This window comes from Mirounga leonina, unplaced genomic scaffold, assembly GCF_011800145.1.
Source record: "Mirounga leonina isolate KUSES-001 unplaced genomic scaffold, KU_Mleo_1.0 Mir_172, whole genome shotgun sequence".
NCBI classification, from domain to species: Eukaryota; Metazoa; Chordata; class Mammalia; order Carnivora; family Phocidae; genus Mirounga; species Mirounga leonina.
Window position 1 is genome coordinate 16,667,228 of NW_023270442.1, and position 26,390 is coordinate 16,693,617.

The 26,390-nt window shown below is 46.5% G+C and overlaps 1 protein-coding gene across 2 annotated transcripts in view; it reads right to left on the reverse strand.

Annotated features, from left to right (window-relative positions):
- Positions 1-6,304: 6,304 nt before the first annotated feature.
- Positions 6,305-26,390, reverse strand: part of HLCS (holocarboxylase synthetase) — a 227,848-nt gene continuing 207,762 nt past the window's right edge. For both annotated transcript variants that reach the window (XM_035017671.1, XM_035017670.1), the window contains exons 7-11: positions 18,154-18,221; positions 16,506-16,666; positions 11,144-11,258; positions 8,552-8,765; positions 6,305-6,868 (exon numbers count right to left, since the gene is read on the reverse strand). In XM_035017671.1, coding sequence (XP_034873562.1) covers positions 6,697-6,868; positions 8,552-8,765; positions 11,144-11,258; positions 16,506-16,666; positions 18,154-18,221 — 730 coding nt within the window. In that variant the 3' untranslated portion in view covers positions 6,305-6,696. The remainder of the gene's footprint in view (positions 6,869-8,551; positions 8,766-11,143; positions 11,259-16,505; positions 16,667-18,153; positions 18,222-26,390) is intronic.

The window sequence follows — 26,390 nt, forward strand, 5'->3', positions numbered from 1 at the left end:
CGCCCCCGAGGCGGCGGCCGGCGCGCTGCGGCCCCGGCCCCCCGGCCCCGCCGCCGCCTCGCCGCCCGGCGCGCCGCTGCCGCACTACCTGGGCGCCTCGGTCATCATCACCAACGGCAGGTGACGTCGCGCAGGGCTGCCCGCAGGGAGAAGCCACAGGCCAGGCCTCGGGCTCCCGTTCTCCAGAGCGCAGCCGAGTTACGAGGGGCGAGCTGTACATGCACGGTTTAAATTAATTTATACAGAGACGACTGTTTTAATAGGACGCCGCGGCCGCCGTCTAGATTTTGACGTAGATCCCCCCAAGGCCGGGGCAGGGGACTGCGGCGCGGCCCGAGGCTGGGGTGGCGGGGGGGGGGAGAAAGGCCCCCCAGACCCTTGTTCTCCGAGAGCCGGGTTCCGAGGGGCAGAGCTGAGCGCCGCCCGCGTCCCACGTGCGACCTCAAACTGCCCCGTCTTGGGGGCCGGCTTGGGTTCCTCCCCTGGACCTCAGGCTCGCGCGCCTCGCCCTGTCCCCGAGGCGCAGTGGCGGTCCCACCGGGGGACTGCAGGAGCTTCCACCCCGGCGAGAGCCGCCCCTGTAGAGGGGAGAGCCCCGCCTGATACAGTCAGACACGCCGGGCCGCGGCGCACCTGGAAGGAGGACGCCTCCTGACTTCGGGGCGCCCTAGAGGCTTAAGGCAGGCTGTGATGATCGAAGCCCCACCATCGACAGCTCTGACTTCACAAGGCGTTCACGAGTCTCATGAAAAGTTGTTGTCGTTTTAATTTAAGCCTTTTTTCAGGGCAAACATCCGCAAGCCGAGACCAAGGGAGCGACTGAACATGGATGCGCCTCAAAAGCACCTTCATGAGCTTTTACTTCCTCCTAACCCCTGTGAACTCCTGATAGCACCAAGAATAGCATCTTCCGAATATATGGGATAGGCATGAAATGCAGAAATACAGAGAGCCAGATGTTTTCTGAGAATGACATGTGGATGGTGATGAGGTGCCCAAGGCGACTGGCTACCCCTGTCGGGTTTGATTCGCAAGCAACATCCCTCCGGCCCACACAGACCTGTAATTCCCCAGGCTCGCGTTTGCTACAAGTAATGCTAATAAAGTTAGTTAAATTGCATGTGCAATATGGAAAATTGTCAATGGACTGCGCCCTCGTGGAAGAAAACTCGCTAGAGGGATGGTATAAAAATGGTGTATACATTTTCTTCAGCATTTCCTGCATAGCAAGAAAACCCTATGAACATGTCCTGTATGTGACAGGTGAACAGAAATCCTTTTATAAAGCACCAGCAGTGTTTTAAAAATAAACTTCCTTTCATTTTTGTCTTTTATATTTTTGCTTCAAGATCTCACCATTTAAAAATCCTACCATGGCTCTGAAATGGACTGATGCATAACCACCGCGTTTCAATTTGCTCCACACTCTAACACTCCCTCATTGCCCTGCTTCCAAAATGGTTTTCTTTTAGGAAACTCTGCGCCTTTCTGAGTGGAAAGATTTTTCACAAATGTCTTCAATTCATCGTTCTGGAATCAAGGGGCACCTATATATGATGGTTTGCAAAATGTGAGGTGATTGCTTGCCAACCTAGTGTCACACTGAGGGTCTGCCTCATTCTTAGCAGGGCATCATCAGTAGCCTTATGGTAGGGGGTGACATTTGCAAATTTAGGAACATGTGTGTCGCAGCAAAGGGACTGTCCTAAGAATCGAACGCATACACCTCTATACTGCACTTAGCTATACCTCATTAGCAGCTCTTTGTGCACACAGAAAATAAAAATAAGCCTGGGGTATTATTTTTTTATGCTTACAAGTCTCGTCATTAAACCAGGATTCCTGAAAGGAGCGGGTTTGATGAGCAGGCGATATCACCTGACATTTTTCAATAAAGTACCACAAAATGCGTTTGTGTCTACCTTGTTATTAATCACTGGGTCTGTGTTCATTAGTAAATACAAACCACGAAGGCTCTCCAGCAGTTTAAGATCAAAAGTTACCGTGAAAAAATAAGACCATTATAGGTTTGCAAATGATAACGTAAATAGTCTTAAAATGAAACTTGAAAAATGAAATGTGTACTAGGGAAAACTTCCTTGTCTAAACAAACATCGGGGTTTTCATAGCCTAGAACACGAAGGAAGATTCCTATGCAAGCCGGCTTCCAGGCGGCCGGCAGCTCAGTGCGAAGTTAACAGGAGTTACCATGGCAACCTAATATTGTTACCTCCACCTTTAAAAGTCTGCACATTTAAGCTGGGGCTATCATTTCTTGACTTCTGTGAGGCTCCGGCAGGGAAGAGGAAGCATTTTAATAAATATGACTCTCTTTCACAAAAAAGAAAGAAAGAAGAAAGAAAGAGAAGAAAGAAAGGAAGGAAGAAAGAAAAAAAGAAAAGAAAGAAAATTGTAGTGGGTCCTAACATGTTGACAAAAATGCCAGATCAAAAGGATTTGAGAAATAAACCCAGTTCAAGACTGGCCGGGCCCTCCAAGGGGCCTCCCAGGGAAAGGAATTCCTTTATGTTCATGGAAGCCCTTTCTAGAAAAGCCATTCCATTCATACCTTTGTAGAGAAGGGAACAGGGTGTGAAGAAGGCTGTTCTGAGGAAATCTACAAGAGCTGGGTATTTTGCACCCCTCACCCCCCACCCCATTGTCCTTTTTAAAGTCCTATGGCCAAGCCTTCCCCCTTGGACCCTAAGGGCGGGAGAGGTTTATACAGTCAATAAATCCTATACAAAGTCTACCCGAAGTTGTAATTTTGTTGTAACTGTAAGACAGTTAAGGTAGACTGTGGGGGCTGCTACAGATAAAATGGGATAAAAAAAACATTTTCAAATAAATGCCAGAAAACTACAGTAGTTTAAAATCTTAGTGAATTGTAGCCCTTGGGTTATCAAAGAGGCATTATTCAAGCTGTTCCTAACTTAAGTATGATATATAAGGTTAAAATCTTGGGGGAAAAAACTCAAAAGTCAAGCAGTTCTTACAGAAGAGTAAGAACAGCTCTACAAGAACATAATCTGTTCTTATAGTAAGTTTGTTATATTAAATTTATTTTTCAATTTAAAATTTATATTAAATGGTTATATTAAATTTATTTCTCACCTCAGTTAAAAGGGTTTTTTTACTTTGGGTTTTGCTAACTTTCATTCTCTGGAGTAAGTAAATTTCTCTTTTGTATGACACAACACATTTGTCAAAAACAAATCAAAAACAACAAAAAAAGCACCCGACTTCTCAATACTTAGAAATACATACGTATTCCTTACTATGTAAAACTATTTATTTTGTAAAAATGTTTAAATATGAATAAAGATACTATAACCAAGAGTAGATGCCTATTTTTAAAAATAAAACTTACGGTCAAAATAACAATGAGCACAAACTCTACAGAAAATCTTGATGTTTATTTTGGTAGACTTGCTTCTTATAGGCATTGGTTTAAAGTAATCACTTTTCTGAGACGATTCTTCGAAAAGGTACAAATGCAGAGGCTTACACTTTTTAAAATTTCAGATGTGCATAGTCATAACCCAGGAATAAGGATTCTCCGTGTTCTGCCTGGTAAGAGCAAACAGATCTTCCGGAATGCAAGCCAAAAATGTCTCCCTGCTGCATTCTGAAGCCCCTGGATGAGGCTGGCTTCTTTCCTGGTTCCCAGGCTCGAGGGCAGGGGCAACTACATAGGCCACCCCCACGGGTGTATGTGCGGGGCCCGGGGACTGGAGGCTGCATGCTCCCCCCACCTTGGCCGGCACGCCCCGCCCCCCATCGGCCCACTTGTTCCCACACCGGGCAAAGCCTGCAGGAGTGAACCCCACCTACTATTTTGGACCGGACACAAAATCCTTCAACTTTGCCCAGGGTCAAGGGGCACTGCTTTGGCAGGGGACACGGGAAGGCCTTCTGGAAAACAAAATGTGTTCGAGGGAAAACTTCCTTATGCACATTCAGGGGGCGCTTTCCCACGGCTTCCCCTTCCCCTGAAATCTGCGGCCAGCCAGGAAGGGGGGGGGTCTTGCCTTTTTTTTTTTTTTTTTTTTTTTTACATAACCAGGTAGATGCTCCAGGCGCAGCCCCTAAACTTGCGAGCAAATCCAGTGCCCTGGAAGCACATGCCAATCCTGAGTTCAGCTGCCACGTTTTAAAGACTATGAAGAAAATGCAACATTTCTGTTAAGACTTTAAAGCTCCTTGAGATCAGAGATGGCCAGGTGCATGAAGACCCCCAGTCCATGAGGGTGGTGTAGCAAGTAGATGATGTCCCTAACGTGAATAGCTCTAAGGAAGATGTTTTATTCAGCTGTTCTATATGAAGCAGAATTTCAAAAGTCTTTGGTTCATACGAGGCAAGATCGTGTTTACGGAAAACGTAGCATCTGCTTCAAGTCTATTTTGTCTCCCTCAAGACAACTGCGGGGCGGCACAAGTAAGAAACAGTCTTGAAAGCACAGAGATCAAGTGGTATGCCCGGAACATCTCCATCTGCCCTGACACGGCCACACATCATTAGTTTTAATTTACAGAAAGGAAATTAAATGATAACATTTTTTCCCCCAAAGCAGAACTGTCTAGAATGAGACTTCAGCTTAAAACAAAGCATAGCGTGTTTTTCATTAAAGAACCCCCCAAAGAAATTCAAACAGTAACAATGGCAGCTCTGAGAGATGACTTGCCTTGTATTACAAAGTTGGAGAAATGAAACTTGCAACATTAGCCTGGACATCTTTCCTCTTGATATTTTGCAGATGCCCTCTCAAGGGGTGAGTCCATTTGGTGATTTTGGGGTGCTGTGGGCTTTTACTGAAATGTGTCACTCGTTCCAAAAGAAGACTTGGACACTTAGGACGGAGCAATTTTTTTTTTTTTTTTGAGAAAAATGATTCTAATGGAAGCCTTATTTGCAAAAATTACTTCTGAAGTTCTTTTAAAGTTACATTTCCAAAAAACACATATTGGGTGGGTGTACTTAACTAAACATGCTATTTTTTTTCCCCTTCCTATGGGCTGCCTGCGCCTGGCTAAAGGTAGGCAGATTTTATACTGAAAACCACAAGTTTCTGGAATTAGCCTGACTGGGTAAAGCTGGGTAGAGCTCATGCTAGTATACAATAAGGGGATTCTGTTCAAACCTGAGGGCTCCATCAAGTTTTCCTTCCACTAATTTCAGTTGGGACTGGCAGGAAGAGAGAAAAGTGGACAAAAAATTGGCCTTTTAAGGGAGAAAAGTAATGTGTGATTCACAAGTTCAGCAGAGATAGGAGTGACATGGAAAAAGCATGGAGTGCATCTGGAAATCGCAAATGCATATCAAAAGGTTTCCTTTCTTTTGTTCTTCCACGGAGACTTTTAGGGCATCAGATCTTGAACATCTTCTTTGAAAGCTTCTCACACACACACACACACACACACACACACACACACCCCTCCCTCTTAAATGATGGTGTTCGGTATCAGTTGCATTTTGTTTCTTGGCAATTTAGGGAAAGGGGGGCAAAAAATTATGAGTTACGGATAAAATGCCACGTACTTCTACATTCTGTGCACCAAACGGTCTTTCAGGAATGCTCCAGCTTTCAAAGTGAGCCTACAACAGGCTTAAAGGTTCCAAATCCTCCCTGGTGTGTGGTATGAGTGAGTCCTTGTCTCCAGCTCTTAGGGCCCAATCATCAACCCCCACACGCACACGAGGCCTCATCAACGCATTAAGGATCTTGAACTTGGGCCCATCCCTTCAGAGTCTGCAGTATATTCCAACTTATGAAAAAGAGCTCATACAATTACTGTCGAAGTAAGTAACCGACTTCCTCTACCAGGGTCACTGCAACCACACCAGTGACCCCCATCTCAGCAGCTACTCAGGCCCTGTTGCGGGACCACAAACCACCGGGCCCAGAGGTAACGCTCAGAAGTCTACCATCTGTTCTCTTATTAACAAAAAAATAAAACAACGACCAAGTGCCAACGTATGTTCCTCGAGGAAAACGCCTCCCTGGATGCACATAAACAGTGTTACCAAACCTCTACCTCATCGCTGGCCTGGACCTGGAAGCTTTTTTTGATTTGTTTTCTAATAGTCTGGGAGTGAAGGTCTCCACTACTGGGGAAACATCTGAATTATTCCGTTGCTGTTTTCCAAATAAAAACTTTTTGGGGGGCGCCTGGGTGGCTCAGTCGTTAAGCGTCTGCCTTCGGCTCAGGTCATGATCCCAGGGTCCTGGGATCGAGTCCCACATCGGGCTCCCTGCTCAGCAAGAAGCCTGCTTCTCCCTCTCCCATTCCCCCTGCTTGTGTTCCTGCTCTCGCTACCTCTCTCTGTCAAATAAATAAATAAAATCTTTAAAAAAAAAAAACTTTTTTTGGGGGGGTGGCCAATAAACACACATCCAAGCCCAAGAGGGGAGAAGGATTTCACACGTGTGGTGGTGCTTCACCTGAGCTAAATCTTCTGCTTGTCATCCCTCTGCCCCAGAACATTCGCGAACGCCAAGTAAAATGGCAACAGACAGAACAACATTAAGGAATTGAGCAGGTTAATTGGAGGGAGGCCACGTTCACCTACAACTCTAAATCCGTCTTCCAGATCATCAGGCTAGGAAAGGTGGCAGGAATTAACCGGAATGCTCGCTGGGGTGGCTCTGCCTGCCCTCCCACTACCCGTTGGCCCCAGGCAGGCCCCAGGCCCGGCTACTGCTGTCTGGGGATGATCAGGTTTCTGAGCATGTCGAAGGAATTGCCGTCGGGATGCACGGTCACCACCTCACCGTCCTCCTCCTGGACCTGAAGGAACCCGGAGTCATCCAGGCCGACTATCCACACCTCTGGCCCCTCGAGGTCTCCCAGGCGGACCCGCTGGCCACTGTATGTGAAGAACAGCAGAGCGTCAGTGGGAAAGGTAATGCAGCGTCTAGAGACAGGTTGCTAAGTACTCACCCCTCCGGCAGAGGGATGGGGGGCGCTACAGGAAGGGGGTGGGCGAGATAAAATGCTCCGACTTTCACTGGTCCCACATGAACTGTTTTGATAACTATTAGAAGAATCAGGGTGATGGGAATTCCAATAGGGAGGGTGGCCTTTCTCCTAATTCCAATCATCTGGATGATGATTTGCCCCACTTCCTCGCCCTCCAGCACTTTTAAGAACCACTGTGCAATTCTAGGGGTTTGGGCTGAGATTGGGGAAAAAGAAGCTGAGTTGGAAAGCCCATTTTCTAAAACGAAGCTGGGGTACCATCAACGGCAAGTTAAACTCACTCTAACACTGCTTCTTTTAATGTTCTCCAAATGTACCTGTTGAGTTACATCCTTGTTAAAGTTTTTAAAATATAGGTCAACCCCCCCCCAGCCGCCACTCATTTTTATTTGGAAGAATTTAAAACCTACAGAAGAGTTGAAGAAATAGGCCAATGACTCCCAGAATCCCCCTTCACTTATATTCACACCAACTGATAACATTTTCCATATTCGCTTCCCCTCTTCATGCACACACACATGCTTTTTTGCTGACATTTAAAAATAAGTTGCAGGCATCATAACACTTTATACTTAAATATTTCAGCATGTCCCTCCTAAGAACAATCTCCCACAAAACCAGAATACCATTATCACCCTCAAGAAATCTAATCTCCATATAATAACATCTAGTATAGAGTTCATGTTTAAATTTCCCCCATTGTCCCATTAATATCGTTTGTGGCAATTTCCTCCCATCCAGGATCTAATTATGAATCACATTTTGCTTTTGGTTGTCATGCCTCTTTAATCTCTAACAAATCTCCAATCTTCTTTTTATTTTTTGTGTGTGAAGACATGGACATTTCTGATGCATTAGAGGCCTGCTGGTATTCACCAGAGTGCTTCTCAAGCTCTGGGTGCACGAGGAGCCCCTAGAGCACGTGTTAAAACACGAATGATCAGCCAGCCCGAGTTTCTGATTTAGGAGGCCCAGGGTGGAACCTGAGAATGTGCATTTCTAACATGTTCCCAGGTGAGGGTGCTCCCGCGCCCCCTGGGGATCTCACTTTGAAAACTGTTGTTATCTAGAATGTTCTACAATTTAACATGTGTCTGTTTCCTCGAGTTAGGCTCCACTTAAACCAGACACGTGGAAAACTCTCGGGTGAGGTTGTGTCCTTTCCCACAGCATCCCACCAGCAGGCACGGGATGCTGGTTCATCCTGGGATTGCTGATGGTAACTCGCTCAACGTGGTGGACACCAGTTTTCTCCATCAGAAAGGTAAAAAATAATTATCTAGGGGCACCTGAGTGGTACAGTCGGTTAAGCATCCGACTCTTGGTGTCAGCTCAGGTCCTGACGTTGGGGTCGTGGGATCGAGCCCCGCGCTGAGCTCTGTGCTCAGTGTGGAGTCTGCTTGAGACTCTCTCTCCCTCTGTGCCTTCCCCTGCTTGCACACTCTCTCTAAAATACATAAATCTTAAAAAAAAAAAAAATCACCTAGACCTGTGCTTAGTTTCTTGTTTTAAGATACTGAACTACTCACTTAAAGACACGTTAAAAGAATGAAGACAGGCCAGCACTGACCTGTGTACCCAGTACTTATAATAAAGAGGAAGAACGCCATTGGGTCCTTTGTCCTGAAATGTGTCGATCAGTTTCTCCAGCATGGTCACAGTTCTGGCAATGAGACTGTCGGTTCTTAAGGGCTTCAGCTCTGCCCTGTGCTGTTTATTGTATTCTGTGATGAGATCATTGATGCAGATGGTAGGGTTACTGTTACTCACGTTAAATCCGCAGCCTGCACAAAAACAGTTGAAAAACATGAGCGGCTCAACCTATTGATGGCATGGCACGCTCCTCCCAAGCACCTGGAAGGAGTTACAGCCTTTATCCCCGACTCCCTGCTTCCTTTCCCTCATTTCAAATTTATCATGTCTGGCCACTTAAAGAATGACTTATCGGGGCGCCTGGGTGGTGCAGTCGGTTGAGCGTCCGACTCTTGGTTTCAGCTCAGGTCGTGATCTCGGGGTCGTGAGATTGAGCCCCTCAGTGTCTGCTTAACATTCTTTCTCCTTCTCCCTATGCCCCAAGCGTTCTCTCAAATAAATAAATAAATCTTAAATAAAAAAAAAAATGAATGACTTATGTCTTTGGGACCATCTTCCTTTTCATCATTCCTTTATCATCCTTGTTCGAGGATTATCCTTGTCCACCCCAACCTTGCTGCGGATGGGTTGGGGGGAAAAAACCAGCCAGATTCGATTCAATGAAACAGAAGCTCTGAATGGGGCAAAGCTCCTTGCAGTGGCCTCTGAAACAATACTTCATGTGGTCTCGCCAAGAACTCTAGCTCTGCACTGAGCCCAATATAAAGTACAATCTCTTGTTTCTTTTCCGACTTGAATAACAAAAACACATGCCTGAAAATACAGAATTTCACTCAGGTCTTAAGGAGTAAACTCTAGATTCAGAGATTTCAAACCTTAGTCATGGCATAACCCTAGAACACATCTTTTTAATACGTTATCCTTGGAAGTCTTTGGTGCTAGGGTTACGCTGCTGGCAAGGGGCCAACCTGTGTTCAGTGGCTCTTTTATAGGCTCCTAACCCAGGGCTTCAGGAACGGGAGGTACCAGCAGTGGGGTCTGAACAGGCTTGTCTCTGCCGTTACTTAATACCACCAACCCTCTCCCAGAGAGCTAGAGCCTTCGAGAAGCCAAACCTCAGTTTTCAACAGGGCCCTGAATCAACCTCAAAGAGGTCTTCAATAAGAAATGAAATACTGCAAGAACTAAGCAGTGAGACGCTCTTGTTTTCAGTGCCTCCGAGGAAAAAACTTCTCCAAGTACTCGCCTCCAAATAGAATGATGACATTTACAAGAACAGTATTCTTTGGTCAATGTTCCAAGCCATTCTCAGTGTGAAGGGAAGGATTGATAGGCCTCAGATTTTTTTTTTTTTTAATATACTGGCTATTAAAATACTAAGCAATGTAAATTACATCTGGAAAAAAAGACCAAGTAACCACAGCAACAGGGACGAATCAGCAGTTGTCCATTTGTTCATTCAACAACACACACAGCATGGAGCGTAAGGCATTCAATTAAGTGCATATGGTGCTGAACAATCTCCCATATATTCAGAAAATTCAAAGTCCTGGGGAAACAGCAGCACTGACTACTGCCAACTCAGGCCATGTCTTTCCAAGGACCAGAGAGCACCCCTGTTGGGGACCCTGACTCTTTCCCCAAAGACACCCCCACTCCCCCCATCACCTCCTATGGCCTTAAGAACTTAATAAAAGCCATGAATTCTACCTACAGGACCACGTTTCCTTCCCCCATACTGACAGAAGCCATCCCTGGACCTCCTTGACATCTCTGGGCCCTACTTCGGGATATGTGCATCTAGCCTAGTGAACACATTTAAAAATGAGGAGAGCTTGGAGGCTACGAAGCAGTTCACTCAGAATAATACTGCCCATTGGTGGCAGAGCTGGAAACTTAAGCTTTGCACTTTTGGGCTGGTCCTTCCCACAGACATATCATCACATATTTTCTGCCCATTACTCATTTCTGAACCTTCAGTTCTCCTGAGCCTTAGGGAGAAGCGGATGCTCAGATGAGCAGGAGCCTGAGAACTTCTGAAATGGTTTCTGAATCCGTCTCCTTGCCTGATACGGATGTGCTGAGGGGAAATGGGATTCTGCACCCCACCTTGACCAGCCTGGAGCTTCTTCTGAAGGTCAAAAAACAAAAAAACCTCACATAACTTTTTCATGGCCTGGAAAGGTCCAATTAAGAATGCAGGAGCACCAGGAACCCCATCCTTGCAATTAGCTTTCTTTCCTTATTACAAAATGGCATATTAAATGTTTATTTTCACCATTTCTGATTCAACAAGAAGCCAGTATGTGGAGAGGTGCAATAAAAAACCTGTTTGATGTGGTACCGATTCGGTGGTTTCCATGGCCAGAGACAGGAACGCTAAACCTCTGCAAGGGGCTTTCAACCAGTCCGGCCTGCTTTGCATACATATTGTGCTCTGTAACTCAAGGCTCAGAGAAAAAGTAATCCCATATGATAATCCACTCTCCTCAAGGTAGCCATGTAAAAACCATTTTTATTTTCGTTTTTATTCATCTAAAAATGTGGAGGAAAGGCTTTCAGAACTCACCAATGAGTATATAAAATGTTTCTCCCAAAAGCGTCGAGTTAACCAGAACTCCACCAAGCTTCATGAGGTCACTGTAATAAATATCATTGGGCCACTTCACTCGTAGGTTGATATCCTAAAGGAAAATCTGCACATTAATCAAGCAATCACGGGACACAAAGGGGCCGGGAAAGGTCATTCAGCTAAAAGGAAGATGAGCCAGATACTCTCAAATCTAATGGAACGTGGGATCTCATCCTCGCTTCTTGTTCTGAGGGTTAATCCCTTCTTTGGGACAATCCAGTGGTCAAGGACCACGTTGGGGCCAGGAGAGAGACCTACAGAACGTATCTGGTGTAAATCCTGGATTCTCTCCACACCCCTTCATTATCCCAGGCCGGGCATAGTCGTTTTCTTGTGCTTTGCTTTATTGTGCTTCATGGGCACTGTGTTTCTTACAAATTGAAGGTTGGTGGCAACCCTGAGTTGAGCAAGTCTATCGGTGCCATTTGTCCAATGGTATTTGCTCCCTTTGGGCCTCTGTGTCACGTTTTGTTAACTGTCACATTTCAAACTTTTCCAGTCTTTGTTATGGTGATTTGTGATCAGTGATTATGACTCGCTGAAGGCTCCAATGATGGTTAGCATTTTTGGGCAATAAAGTATCTTTTAATCAAGGTATGTACATTGTTTTTTTTAGACACAATGCTATTGCACACTTAATAGACCACAGTGTAGTGTAAACATGACTTTTATATGCACCAGGAAACCAAAAACTCCTTTGACTCACTTTATTGTGGTGATCTGGAACCAAACCTTCAATGTGTCAATGGCCACCCCCACTGAGTACCTACCGTGTGCGGGTTGGGGGGGAGGCAGGGAGACCAAAATATGCTCAGGGTTCTTTTTCCTTAAGGAGCTCATGCTCAAGAGAGAAAGATGCCCCAAATTAACCACTGTCACAAAAGGTGGGTAGAATTGTCTCAAGTAGAATCCTAGAGAGATACAGAGAAGGAACCCGGTTCACTGGATTATCACCGAAGGCCTCAAAGAATTGCTAACAGTCAACTGGTAATAGAAACAGATTTGTTCAGCGGCTCACTGCCTCTCCATCCAGAAGCAAACCGTGGGCAGCCCGGCCTGGGGCCCCCGGTCACGGTCACAGTGGAATGGTCCAAGGGCGGACACTGCCTTGAGCTGGTCCTCCCAGACCCCCAACTCTTGCTGTGATTCTTAAGCAGGGACACAGAGACTGGGTGAGACTCAGTGGGTGCTGGAACTGCCCAGCCTCCGGGGCCTGGGGCTGGCAGCCAGGTCGTGCCATGTGTGGGTAGAGGAAGAGAATCTGGAAGAAAGACACTCAGCAGAATAAACCAAAAGGCTGCAGCGGAGCAGATGGCCTCTGATCCCACAGGGCTGGCTCTTCCGTCGCTGAGGGCCCGCCCGGCCCCGAGCCCCATCTCAGCACTGGTCTGTGTGTTACTTACACCAAACCCACGTGGGGGTACTAGATTCACCTCTGTTTAACAAGGAAGAAACTGAAGCCGAGAGAGATGGCCTGGCTTGCTTGAGGTTATACTCGGAAGCGGCAGAGCTGGGATTCGAACCCGGGGCTTTCTGACATAAGGCCCCTGGGTGCTTAACACTATGCTATGCAGCCTACTGCTTCCAAGAATTCCCTTCCTTTCCCTCCGACAAAGCCTTCTTTGTATGGTGGCCAGTTAGAATGCGTTTCTGTTCTTCAGAAGCTCGTCTGCCCTAGCATGTGGCGCTCGATGGTGAGGGGAAGAAACGCAGAAGCACCAAAGAACAAAAGCATAAATAAGATGCGCGTGTGCGCCCTGACTGCTAACTGAGAGGGAGCTTCGTATTTTTTTCTGTTGTAGAACAGGGATCTCAATGGGGGCCAGAGCAAGGAGGCATTCTACCACCTTGTCCCAGGGGACACTGGGCAATACGGGAGACATTTCTGGTCACTCTCCCAGGTCCCCTTGTTTGTCCTCTCTTGCCCTCCTCCCAGGTCCCCTTGTGCCCAGCACAGTCCCTGCCCAAGCCTGGAAACTACTCCCCCAGCATGTGGGTGGCCGCTTTCCTCTGCACCGGCCTTGCCCCTGGGCCCTTGTTTTACTTCACATTTTCAGACCTAGTTAGTTAATGCTGCAGCTTAGGAAATCGTGTGTTCTCGTGCAGGTAAACAATGACCTCTATTTCAAGACGAAGAGAAAGGCTGCATGCTTCTTTCTCACCATCTCAATGATTTATTCAAACAGCTGCGGCGGCAGGCCTCCCAGGTATAAAGCACCAGGTTAGGCCCTTTGGGGCCAACATAAAACTAACCGTGCATTCAAGGAGCTGGTTGCTTTATAGGAGATAGTACAGGACGACAAATAACCCTGCTTCCAAGCGACCCATGGGAGAAACCATGAAAGCGGCTCAGAACTTCAAAATGCCAAAAGGTTAGAGGAGGGAGTTTGTAGCTACAAGTTTCTGGGGATGGCACTGGAGCTGGGCCTCCCAGGGCAAACAGAACTTACAGGTGCGGGGAGGAGAGCAGAAGCAGGAATGTGGGGGTGGAGGGCTCCAGGCGCCCAGCAGGGACCTCTGAGACAGAAGGAACAGTGGGATGGACGGCAGCAGGCAATGCAACGAGGGTTCTGGAAGGAATAGCGGGCATTCCTGGGACACCGCCTCTGGTCCAGGGAGATGGGCACGATCTGTGTGCTGACAGGGACATCTGGCCAAGGATGCGAGAAAGGCAAACTCTATGCAACTGGGGCCTATTCCAACCATCCTGGAGCTATGCTGTTTAAAAGAAACACTAAGGGGAAGGGGGCAACTGGGGGATGGGCATTAAGAAGGGCACGTGATGGAATGAGCACTGGGTATTGTAGGCAACTGATGAATCACTAAATTCTACCTCTGAAGCTAATAATACACAATATGTTCATTAAGTTGAATTTAAATAAAAAATTTTAAAAAACACTAAGAAAGTAAACCTTTTTTTTTTTTAAATTTTTTTATGGCGTTGTCTCTGTATCTTTTTTTTTTTTGAAGATTGTATTTATTTATTTGTTTGAGAGAGAGAGAGAGAGCGCGCGCATGAGAGGGGGTTGGGTCAGAGGGAGAAGCAGACTCCCCGCTGAGCAGGGAGCCCAATGCAGAACTTGATCCTGGGACTCCAGGATCATGACCCTGAGCTTAAGGCAGTCGCCCACCCAACTGAGCCACCCAGGCGCCCCTAAGAAAGTAAATCTTAAAGGTTCTCATCACAAGGGGAAAAATGTTTTCTGGTGACTCTAGGAGGTGAAGGAGGTTAACTTACTGTGGTAATCAGTTCACAATATATGTATGCCAAGTCCTCATGCTGCACACCTCAAACTTACACAGTGGGGTCCGTCAATTCTATCTCAGTAAAACTAAAAATAAAACAAGAATAAGCCCAACCCCAAGCCAAAGTCACATCACACAGGTGTGACTGAGCTGCACGATTGCAGAAACAGGACAGGAACTTGGGTGGGAGCTCCTTAAGGATAAGGAGGGACACACGCCCATCAGGTGCGGCACCCCCCCGCCCCCCCGCCCCGGCTCCAGGGCGAGCTTCCCACCTCACATCCTGCTGCCCGCAGTGCCTGGCACGGCCTCCTGGCTAGCAGGCACTCAGAGAATGCTCGCTCAGTTAACAAGCGAGGCTACAAGGTCACAATCAAAGCCAAGAAAAAGCTAAACAGATTAATTTAAATTTTAAATTTTATTTATTTTATTTTTTACTTGTTTCTACCATTTCTTAATTTCCTTTTTTAAATTTAAATTCAATTAATTAACATACAGTGTATTATTATTTTCAGAGGTCGAGTTCAGTGATTCATCAGTCTTATATAACACCCTGTGCTCACCACATTGCGTGCCCTCCTTAATGTCTATCACCCAGTTACACCAACCCACCCTGTCCCATCATTTTATTTTTTTTAAAGAAGATAATAATGCTTTATAAGAGTTTGCATGAAATGATTAATACTATTTTTTGCATGTTTTTCTTAATATTGTTCCTCCTTCTTTTAGAAGGTAATAATGTTTTATAATAGTTTGCATGAAATTGACTAATACTATTTTTTGCATGTTTTTCTTAGCATTGTTCTTTTTTAAAAAATTTAAATTCAATTTAGTTAACATATAGTAGATTCTTAGTTTCAGGAGTAGAATTTAGTGATCCATCGGTTGCATATAACACCCAGTGCTTGAGGGTAGCTGGAGGGGGGGTTGGCAGGGGGATGGGGTAATTGGGTGATGGGCATTAAGGAGGGCATTTGATGTAAATTTTAATTTTTTTTAAAAGGCAGACACTGAACTGGCTGAGCCACCCAGCCATCCTGATGTAAATTTTAAATTATTTTCCTAAGACTAACAAACCTGCCGCTAGGGCTAAAAATATTTCCCCCCACGACAGAACTTTATCTTCTCAACTGCCCTCCATGAGGCAAAATGTCTAGTTCAGGGGCTGCAAGCTGACCTGCGAAGATGTGTGACAGTCGGATGAGCCCAGGCCCTTGGGATACAGAGCGCAAGGATGCTGAACGCTGGTCATAAACGTCACCTTTCAGTGTGCGTGCCAGGGACTTGATGTGATGTGGGAAACACATACCCCAGTCCTACACACGGTGACCGCGAGGACACGACCACATTGGAGGGGAGGACTGCTTCCCTGTTAAACACGAGGACAGGCCCCTTTGAAAGTCATGATCTTAGCCTCTCACTTCATGAATTAATACTATAATTGTGTTCGGCCTGACAGAAGAAATGTAGGTAGGAGGGAGGCCGGGGAGGAACCCATGCATGGAATTCGTCCAGGAAAACTGCATTAATCACCCTCTTGTCTCCCTACTAACTGACACGGAAGCATCCGATGGTAATGATGAAGCAGCCACCTCTGTCCCCACAGTGGGGAGCAGACACCCCAAACGAGCCTGCACGCTGACCCTGGGCAGCCACAGCAAGGCTCGTTCTGCTAAGCAGGGACCGTGCTAAGTGAAGATAGGGAATGAGAAGGTTGTTTAGGTCCATACAATAAGCCTTTTCACCAGAAAACGCAACAGTGTGGTATGTCAGTCCAGCGTGCTTCAGTTAAAGGTGGGGGGGAAAGGAGAGGCTGGAGTAATCTGGCAACAGCACAGAAAGGCAATTCTGGGAAATAAACCCATCCCGGCGACCCCGGAGCCACGCTATGAGCTGACAGTGCTTTTAAAACTCCAGGAGCACTCTGCTGCCCACTTTGCAAAGAGCAGCCTGAAACTCTACACGCAGCGGTCATTCAGATGCATCCACACACCAACCTCAACTGAGATCCGCACCCAGGGTGGGGTTTGTCGGATGGGCAAATCGCACATACCTGGTACCCAGCGATGGACCTCACCGCCTCCACCACGGCCAGGGACATCAAATGCTGGACGAATGGGATCCTCTGTCCCAGCTGGGATCTCAGTGGGATGGAGATGAGCAGGGTGGACACAGCGCATCCCATGGGGCTCAGCCAAGCGTTCACTCCCCGCCCTGGAACACAGAGGGCCCCATCAGGAAAGTGGCCACCCTGCCACGTGAACAGTCAGATGCATGCAGCACCCAAAAATGGGCCCAGGACTCAGAGCCCCACGTGCAATCAACCTGCACTGATGAAGATGCTTGGAGGTTCTGGGGTTAACTCAAGAACAGAGAAGCATTTTAAAGTCTGGCACTGTGTTGCTGAACAAGTTTCTGATAAGTAGCTGAATGTTCTGCCTCAGTGAGCAGATCATTTATGCTTTGATGATTCAAAGTCCTACAGGGTCTGAACATGACTGTCAGCTTAATTGTCACCATCTGGTAATGCCGGCAAAAACAGAGACAGTGGGGAAACCGGGCCGGGTCTGTCCTGGTCCAGGAGAGGTCCTGGACACGACAGTGTAGAAGTGACCCGTATTGTGGTGATGGTCCCACAACCCTGTGAATATATTAAAAACCCCAGAATTGTATACTTTAATTGGGGGTACTGTATGGTCTGTGAACTATATCTCACTGTTATACGGGGGGGGAAAAGGAAGCAGACTTTAAAAAGTAATCCCTGATATTAACTCTCGGGGTTATTTTTCCTAAAATAGAAGTCAAGAAAATAAAATGCTCAAAATGAGAGGTATAATCCAAAAATGAGAGGTATAATCCAAGTTCTTCTGTGTTTTTTTTTTTTTTAACCACCGAATTGAGCCCCCCCCCCCCCAGGTCTGGGTAAAATGAATTTTCTCTTTGAGTTATGTTCAAAAGACGTGTTCAAAGGAAAGAAGTGGAAAACAGTGGATTTCTTATTTCGTTGCTCCTTCTGAGAAAGGCATAAGAGCCTCTGAGAGCGAAAAGCACGTTTGGGTTGGCCTGCCACCGGCGGGGGCCGAGTGCCTCCGGCGGGACCACTGAGCACAGAGTCTGCTTGCGGTTGGACCCCAAGTGGATTCTGGGAGGATGCGGGCTCTCGTTTCTGAGGGTCTGGGGGTCAGCAGGTGGCGGAAGCTCGGATCAGCCCTTGGCTTCTCTGTGGTCACTTTGTGAAGGGGCACTGACCACTGGTCATGGAATTTCCGATGCGGCTGCGGTGGGGGCTAGCAGACGAAAGGGCTCTCCACGGGACACTCAACAGGGACCCAGAAGGCACGTCCCCGAGAACCTTCGGGCAAATAAATGTGTCTGTAACACAGTAACGATTCACACACTGCAATGCCTAGAATGTGTCAGAAAGGATTTACAAGATGTAGGTGACGGAATGTTAAAACCATCCCCAGCGAATGTCCAGTGATTAATAACCATCTCCGCTCGAGAGAAAGCTTTAATTCTACCAAGACTCAGTCTCCTGATCAATTTCCCTCCCTCTTCCTCCATTTTAGGGGGTGTGAAAACAAGCATTCCAACGGGAGTCTTCTCCGTGATCAGCACACACAATCAATGGGCAACCTGGCCACAAGAGTCACAGATTTTAGAGAACAGAACAACAGAAACGATAACAAAAGATGACTGACCTTTGCCCTGCGTTTGGCGGACTGCGATGGCTATTAACCCCATTTCCTGCGGGATCTCAAACATCAACCTGCAAACGGTGGGAAAGACTGGTCAGCCAGAACAGGGACACGAGAGCAGAGCCTACGGCTCAGACGAAAGGAGGACCTGTTCGCACTCATCTGCGGGGGTGTGTGGGGAAGAAAAAGGGCCATTTCCCGGGTTTCAAGGGATACTGACCCCATTCCCAGCCTCTGTGGTGATAACGAAGGAGAAGAGACAAAGAAAACACCATTGAATCAAAGAAGATTGGGGTTGGGGTGCCCGCCTGAGCTGTTAGTTCATTTAAGATGTTGTTTGATTCCATTTCTTTGGACTATCCTATCAGGACATTCTTTCTTCCCCCTCTGATGTGGTGTCCCTTACTCCGAGTGACAACTAGCAGTTTCTGACATTTGTTTCTACTTACGGTGCGTTTCTGTCCGAACACTAGACCATAATCATAACAGAAGTTTCTGATTATTCAGAAAGCCAATATGGTGGCAATAAAGCCGTTTAAAAGATACACTATCCCCTGAGAACTAATTATGTTTTAACTATAGTAAATAAATCTACACCTTCTGAGAAGTCCGGAGAACCGTGGATCATTTTAGGATTGAGTTCTGCTTTTAAAATGGTTTCATTTAAAAGAATGCAAACTTCCCTTTGGGGATAGGCAGAAAAATGCCTTATATCTCCACCAAATGAGTCAACATTAACCTTTTTTTTTTTTTCTTCAGAAAAGGAAAGGGGGTGGAAAACAATCCCTCACACCGAGAATTTCCTCCCAGCTACTTTCTACATATTTTAACTCCGTGTTAGGAGGGCTTTCCTCTGCATTCCCAGAAGTTGCTGACCAGGTACAGAGTGGGCATGGTTCACGGTAGGATTTATTAAACAGAGACAAAATCGGGTTGGTCCACTGTCCGTGCAGCTGCTGGGGACGCTCTGAAATACTTTTGGGGGAGGGAAGAGGCAGGGGAGGGAGGATGGAGAGATGGTATTTGTAGGACCTTTCCAATTACAGTTTCCAGGGTTCCATAGCACCCTCCCGAGCCGAGGAGAAAGGGCCCTGAACCCTCGCTCTGGTGGTTCTTCAGGTGCTCTCAGGGCAGGGGGTGAGGGGTCTACACAGGGTAAGAGGAGAAACACACTTAAAAGCAGAGAGCAACAACACAGTGCCTCCCTGTGCCCACTGGCCGACAGAGTTGGGCACTGGTACGTGCAGACCGTGGTCACAAGGAGCCCAGAAGACCCCTTCGCTTGCTAAGAGGAGCCTGGCCACGTCAGGAGGGGGCCGGCGGGTCCCACAGGCACAGGGCATTCCCGGCGAGCAGGCCGCCTAGCCCACTTTTCATCGGACAAGAATCATAGCTCCAGAAGTATTTCTCTTGGACACCATGAATAACCCATTGAGACCGACTGTTCCTATACACTGGTGGACTCCAAGAATAAAGCGTCCTTTTCTTGGGTTGGACCAGCGGAAAACAGAGAAGGAATCTTTGTCTGTGCGGACAGGTAACACTGTCTTCTTGGAACCTCATGCTTTCCAGAAAGTTCGGGCAGCCCCTCACCTGGGCTCCGAAGGCTGTGAGTGGCAGCTAACACACTGTTCTAGGGGAGAGGGCGGGGGATGATTTAGCACGCTGTGAGCAGACTGCAAAAGCCCTTCTCAATGGCAGGCCATCTAGGATGTTCTTTTTTTTTTTTTTTTAAAGATTTTATTTATTTATTTGACAGAGAGAGACACAGCGAGAGAGGGAACACAAGCAGGGGGAGTGGGAGAGGGAGAAGCAAGCTCCCCGCGGAGCAGGGAGCCCGATGCGGGACTCGATCCCAGGACCCCGGGACCATGACCTGAGCCGAAGGCAGTCGCTCAACCAACTGAGCCACCCAGGCGCCCTAGGATGTTCTTTAAATAAACATGTAGACAGTAGACAGTCGTGTCTATAAGCCAGTGATGGTGATGGTGGAATTAGGAGAGGGGGTGGGGGAGGTTTAGAAACCAACACAGACTTCTAGAACAAAGAGAAATGATTAAGGGAACATATGCACTCAACTGCTGGAGGTTTGGCAGCAGTTAACAGGGCATATTGATGAGAAGACGGAGTTTGTGCAGCTGAAGGCCAAGAGGAAATTTCTGCAGGAGGGGACAACGGGGGAGGGAGGTAATGCTCAGTCTGAGACAACTAGAGGCCGTCAGATTTATTTGTGCTATCTGAGATAACTCTGGGGGCCAAACCACACGGCTCATGGTCAACAAAGAGGCATTTATGAACTTCACGAATTTTGCATTTCTGAAAATGAAGTCGCCAGAGTTTGCTTTAGCAAAGGAGACACCATAAATGCCTTTCCATCCTGGGCTGATGATGTTCTCACAAAAGGAAACGGGGAAAAAAAGAAGAAATAGGAGGGGGTTACCTAACGATCGGGTCCCTGCTGCTGTGGATTTTCTTTCCTCGTTTGCGAAGGCTGCGGAATGAGAAGTTTCTGTGCCCGGCAGCTCAGCGCGCTCCCTCGAGTTTACCAACAGGGCGTGCGGGGAAAGTGCTCCGTCTTTCTACTCTGCTCCTGCGTCTGAAACATCCAGACCCCCAAAGGGTCACTTTGCCAATGTGACCACTTTGGTTCCCGAGGACATCATAGCACCTCGTGGGTGCCCTGCCAACGGGAACGTCCTGAATTTCACCAGGTGGTTGGAGTAAAGCTCTAAGAATTAAGACTAAGCTAGGAGACAGGCCAGTATGAAGCTGTGTGAAAATTCTGAACGAACAACAATTTAAATTCAGACCCAGTCGATCCACTGGGGGGGATTCAAACCTAAGGAAATGGTCCACATTCACCCCAGTGCTATAAAAGTAAAAATGTGGAATCACCTAAGTGTCCAACAGGGCAATGTTGAGTACATTGTGGTAGGTGAAGTCAATGGAATAATTCACGGTCATTAAAAATGATAGTTATCAGGGCGCCTGGGTGGCTCAGTCGTTAAGCGTCTGCCTTCGGCTCAGGTCATGATCCCAGGGTCCTGGGATCCAGTCCCTCATTGGGCACCCTGCGTGGAGGGAAGCCTGCTTCTCCCCCTCTCCCTCCCCCTGTTTGTGTTCCCTCTCTCGCTGTGTCTCTCTGTCAAATAAATAAGTCTTTTTAAAAAAACATTATGAAGAGTATGTGGGAAGAAATGCTTGCAACACTCTGCTAAATAAAAAAAGCTGTAAAAAAAACTACATATACTTTTATTCCAACGATGTAAAATTCATAGAAAAGGGAGGGAGATTTACTTAGGCTTTATTTATTATTTATTAGGCCTTATTAGGATGATTTTTTCTTTGTTTTAAAATTTCTTAAAGATGATTGGTTACCCTTAAAAATTATTCTGAAAAAATGCTGACCAAAAATAAGCATGGTTTTTATGTTTAGATATAACATTAGTAATTAATTCTTCAAAAATATTTCAAGAAAAGAACTAAAAGCTCTGCTTTAAAATTAAATAGGACAGGGCGCCTGGGTGGCTCAGATGGTTAAGCGTCTGCCTTCGGCTCAGGTCATGGTCCCAGGGTCCTGGGATCGAGTCCTGCATCGGGCTCCCTGCTCCTTGGGAGCCTGCTTCTCCCTCTGCCTCTCTCTCTCTCTGTCTCTCATGAATAAATAAATAAAATCTTAAAAAAAAAAAATTAAATAGGACAATAAGAGCTATCTACAGCACCCATTTTATTATGAACAAAAGCTTATTTGATAGTATTAAGGAGTAGAAATTCTTAAAACCAGTCTGTTCATATGCAACCAGAGCCTTAAAAATTTTACACCTTCTGACCCAGTGACCATCCTTCCAGGAATGCATCCTGAGGAGTATTCAGACGGGGAAACAAAATAATTCAGGGGCACAACTGTTCATCACAGCCTTACAATGTGAAAAATCAGGAACAATACACAAAAATCATAGCATCCTCCCATGAACAACTATCATGTAGCAATCTGTGATAAAGCCAAAAAAGTCCACTGGACTCCATCGGATGATTTAATCCGGAGGCAAAACCCTACACACACCATGATTCTAATGATGTTTTAAAATATTCTTTTTCAAATTGTTAAGAAATACAGCACAAGGGGTGCGTGGATAGCTCAGTCGGTTAAGCATCTGCCTTCGGCTCAGGTCATGATCTCACGATCGGGGTCTTGGGATCGAGCCCCATGTCAGGCTCCCTGCTCAGCGGGGAGCCTGCTTCTCCCTCTCCCCTTGCTTGTGCTTTCTCTCTCTCTCAAATAAATAAAATCTTAAAAAAAAACACAACAACAATACAGCACAATATTAGCTCTGGTTATTTTGAGGAGTGTGATTATTTGAAAAAAAATTCAGAAAAGTACAAAGCAGAAAACAAGTCCCTCTTCTCATTAAAAGTGTATATTCTTCTAGACTTTCTCCCCTTTTAAACAAATACACAGATATATTTTCCTAAATAGGTTTCTGATGATTGGAGAAATTCCTTACTGTGGAGCTCTTAAAATGATGCTATGGAGGTATAGTTCTGGACATTCTTATCACACTGATGATAAAGAGGGAACGCTTGAAAACCGCAAGTTTGGTCCCGTTTATGTAAGCTATTTCTTCCTGCGTGCATTTCTAGAAGAATACAGGACACACGTCAATAGTGGCGGTTAATCCCCAGAAGGTGGGGACGTAAGCAACACCTCGTGATCTAAATTACTTCTTTACGTTGTCCCCCCTAGTCTCTGGGGGGCAAGATTCCAAGCGGCTTTAATTTTCTTTACACTTTTCTGACTTTTCCAGTATTTCTACACTTGGGGTGCATTGCCAGGAAAAATGCTATTTTTAAAAAGATGTATTTAAACTCAGCTTTGCTTTAAGTAGGTTAAGCATGCATCCGCCAGCTCACTGGGTGAACGATCTCATCTCTTCGGGGAGATGGTAGGTCTGAGATACAAGAGCAGCCAACTGGCTGAGCTTTTTTGCCAGGCTCGCTGGACGGGTCTCCCATAATGCACGCTGTGCACGTTCGGCCATGCCTGTCCCTTGCTCTCCTTCCCTGGGGAGCACGCACCCTGTGCAATGGTGACAGGCTGAGTCTGCTTACTGTCCCTGCATAGACTGGGGAGACGGCATGTGGCTGCCGGCATCCTTCATCAACTTGTGTTCTTTTTTTTTTTTTTTTAAGATTTTATTTATTTATTTGAGAGAGAGAGAATGAGAGACAGAGAGCACGAGAGGGAAGAGGGCAGAGGGAGAAGCAGACTCCCTGCCGAGCAGGGAGCCCGATGTGGGACTCGATCCCGGGACTCCAGGATCATGACCTGAGCCGAAGGCAGTCACTTAACCAACTGAGCCACCCAGGCGCCCTCAATTTGTGTTCTTAATGCGCAAGCTGCACCTTTTCTTTGATGTCTGACCCCCCTGATAGTTTCAGCTCTGACATCTCCTTTATTCCTAACGTTCAGAAAGACACATTCTCGGGGCGCCTGGGTGGCTCAGTTGTTAAGCGTCTGCCTTCGGCTCAGGTCATGATCCCAGGGTCCTGGGATCAAGCCCCGCATCAGGCTCCCTGCTCAGTGGGGAGCCTGCTTCTCTCTCTCCCACTCCCCCTGCTTGTGTTCCCTCTCTCGCTGTTGTCTCTCTCTGTCAAATAAATAAAATCTTTAAAAAAAAAAAAAAAAAGAAAGACACATTCTCAGACAGCACCCCCCTACCCTCCATGCTTTCTATATGTGAAAAAGAACCCAATCAAGGGAGTAGGGAAGAGGCAGAAGGAGGAGGATCCAGGAAGTCACATGTTTATAAGTCCCTATTTCTGATTTTTAAAGACTTCACTGGAAGATAAATTCCCGCTCTGCATAAGCCCATTGACATCTATGTAGTTCAAAGGAAACAGTGCTGGACTTCATTTCAGAAACTTTAAAAAGATATATATTACATTGCAAACACCAACCATCATATTCAGGCAGTACTTTTTTTAAAGTTAAGCTAAAATACCAAGATATTTTAGTTCTTAAAAAGTCTGATTCTATCAGTGCAATCGATTTTTTTTTTTTTAAAGCTGCCTTCAATGCAAGAGTGCACAGCACTGTTTTTAGAAAAAACGCAGAGCGGTTTTTGTAACACCACCACATGAAATGAAGCAAGGAGGGTGGAGAGCTCTGTGATGCACAGGGATGCACCGGAGACTTCTGAACAGGCAGCTAGGCGTGTGGGCACAAAGCTGTGGTCGACAGTCCCAAGGATGTACGGTGCCACCCAGGGACCCCAGGGGTGGTGGTGAGGGGGCTATTGTTTCTGGCAGGAAAGGAAAGGTTCCCCAGGAACTTTGGAAACACCCCAGCAGAGCAGAAAGTCAGACAGGGAATCAGATCAAGATTCAAATTCAAATCCCAGTGTTGGCAGAATTAACATCGAGGAAGGGGCTCCATCTCCCTTAATCTCTCCAGTCACCCAGGAAATGGAACACTTGTTTGGGTGTCCATAAGAAGGAAACAGAATACATGCGGGGGGTTGAACCAGGTGGGTGCTTAAATACAGTGCTTTCTCTTTGTTGTGTGGATCCTAGAACTTCTTGCTGTCAGAAGACCTCCCGTGACCCCCTCTTGGGGATAAAGAGGGTGGCCAGGGAGAGGGCGGAGCAGTGGAACGTGTGTGTGTTTTAGGACTCTTCTAAAATTCTAGAGATGATGCCTATCCTCTGTACGTCTCCCCGCCATCTCCCCCATTCTTATCTACACGTGCACTAACATCTGCACATGGGGCTACAAAGCATTTAGACTGACACTAGTAATTGGGGTTGGAAAATATTCCCTTTCAGTTCTCAGGTCTCTGAACCCACTTAGCAAAGCTACAAACTGTCAGTTGAACTAGCTATTTGGCTGAATTTTACTTATTTATAAGTTTTTTAAATTTATTTGAGAGAGAGACAGAGAAATCACAAATGAGGGTGAGGGGCAGAGGGAGAGGAAGACGCAGGCTCCCTCCCCCCTGAGCAGGGAGCCCGATGAGGGGCTTGATCCCAGGACCCCAGGATCATGACCTGAGCCGAAGGCAGACGCTTAACGACTGAGCCACGCAGGCATTCCTATTTGGTTGACTTTTTAAAGACAGCACTTTCTTTAGGTTTATTACTTGCAAATAATTTTGATTACTGATGCACACAGGCACATAATACAGCAGTTTTTTTGTTTTGTTTTTTTGTTTTTTGACAGAGAGAAAGACAGTGAGGGAGGGAACACAAGCAGGGGGAGCGGGAGAGGGAGAAGCAGGCTCCCGGCCGAGCAGGGAGCCTGATGTGGGGCTCGATCCTAGGACCCTAGGACCATGATCTGAGCCGAAGGCAGATGTTTAATGACTGAGCCACCCAGGCGCCCCCATAATACAGCAGTTTTATTGATATATTTTTCCATTATCTTCTGGGTTTGACATTTAAAGCTGTAACAACCTGTTATCAGTCCACTCTTGGGATATTGTAAATAAGTAAACTTTACATCATATTTGCTTTCCTCTCTTTAGGTGTACAACAGGATGAGTACTTCAACTGCAGGTGAAAAGGGAATTCGGACTGCCCAAGAACACCACCATCACAACCCCCTCCAGGAACCCCCAGTAGCAGAGGCCCCACCTGTACCTCTATTGAAGGATGCCGATGGGTCAGACCCTCTGTTGGAGATGCTGTTTAATTCCCGTATCTCCTAGCATACCAACCACTCCTGGGTTTTCAGCTAATGTTGCCCATCTCCAACATCATGATCACACCTATACTACTCCTAAATCATTTCATTGCTCACAGGGAGGGAGTCCTGTGGATTCAGTTTTCGGAATGAGGCACCTGTCTAGTAGACCAAGGATTTATTTTTTTATTTTTATTTTATTTTTTTAAGATTTTATTTATTTATTTATTTGAGACTGAGAGAATGAGAGAGAGAGAGCACATGAGCGGGGGGAGGGTCAGAGGCAGAAGCAGGCTCCCTGCCGAACAGGGAGCCCAATGCGGGACTCGATCCAGGGACTCCAGGATCATGACCTGAGCCGAAGGCAGTCGCTTAACCAACTGAGCCACCCAGGCGCCCTAGACCAAGGATTTATTGATGTTGGTCTGTATCATTCAGTCAAGATGAACACAAGCCACTATTTCTTACCCCTGACACCGCACCCTAAATAATGGATGTCTGAGCATCACCTCCTTCTCCCTTAAATGTGCAGTTACAGAATTTGCAGATGGACCAGTAG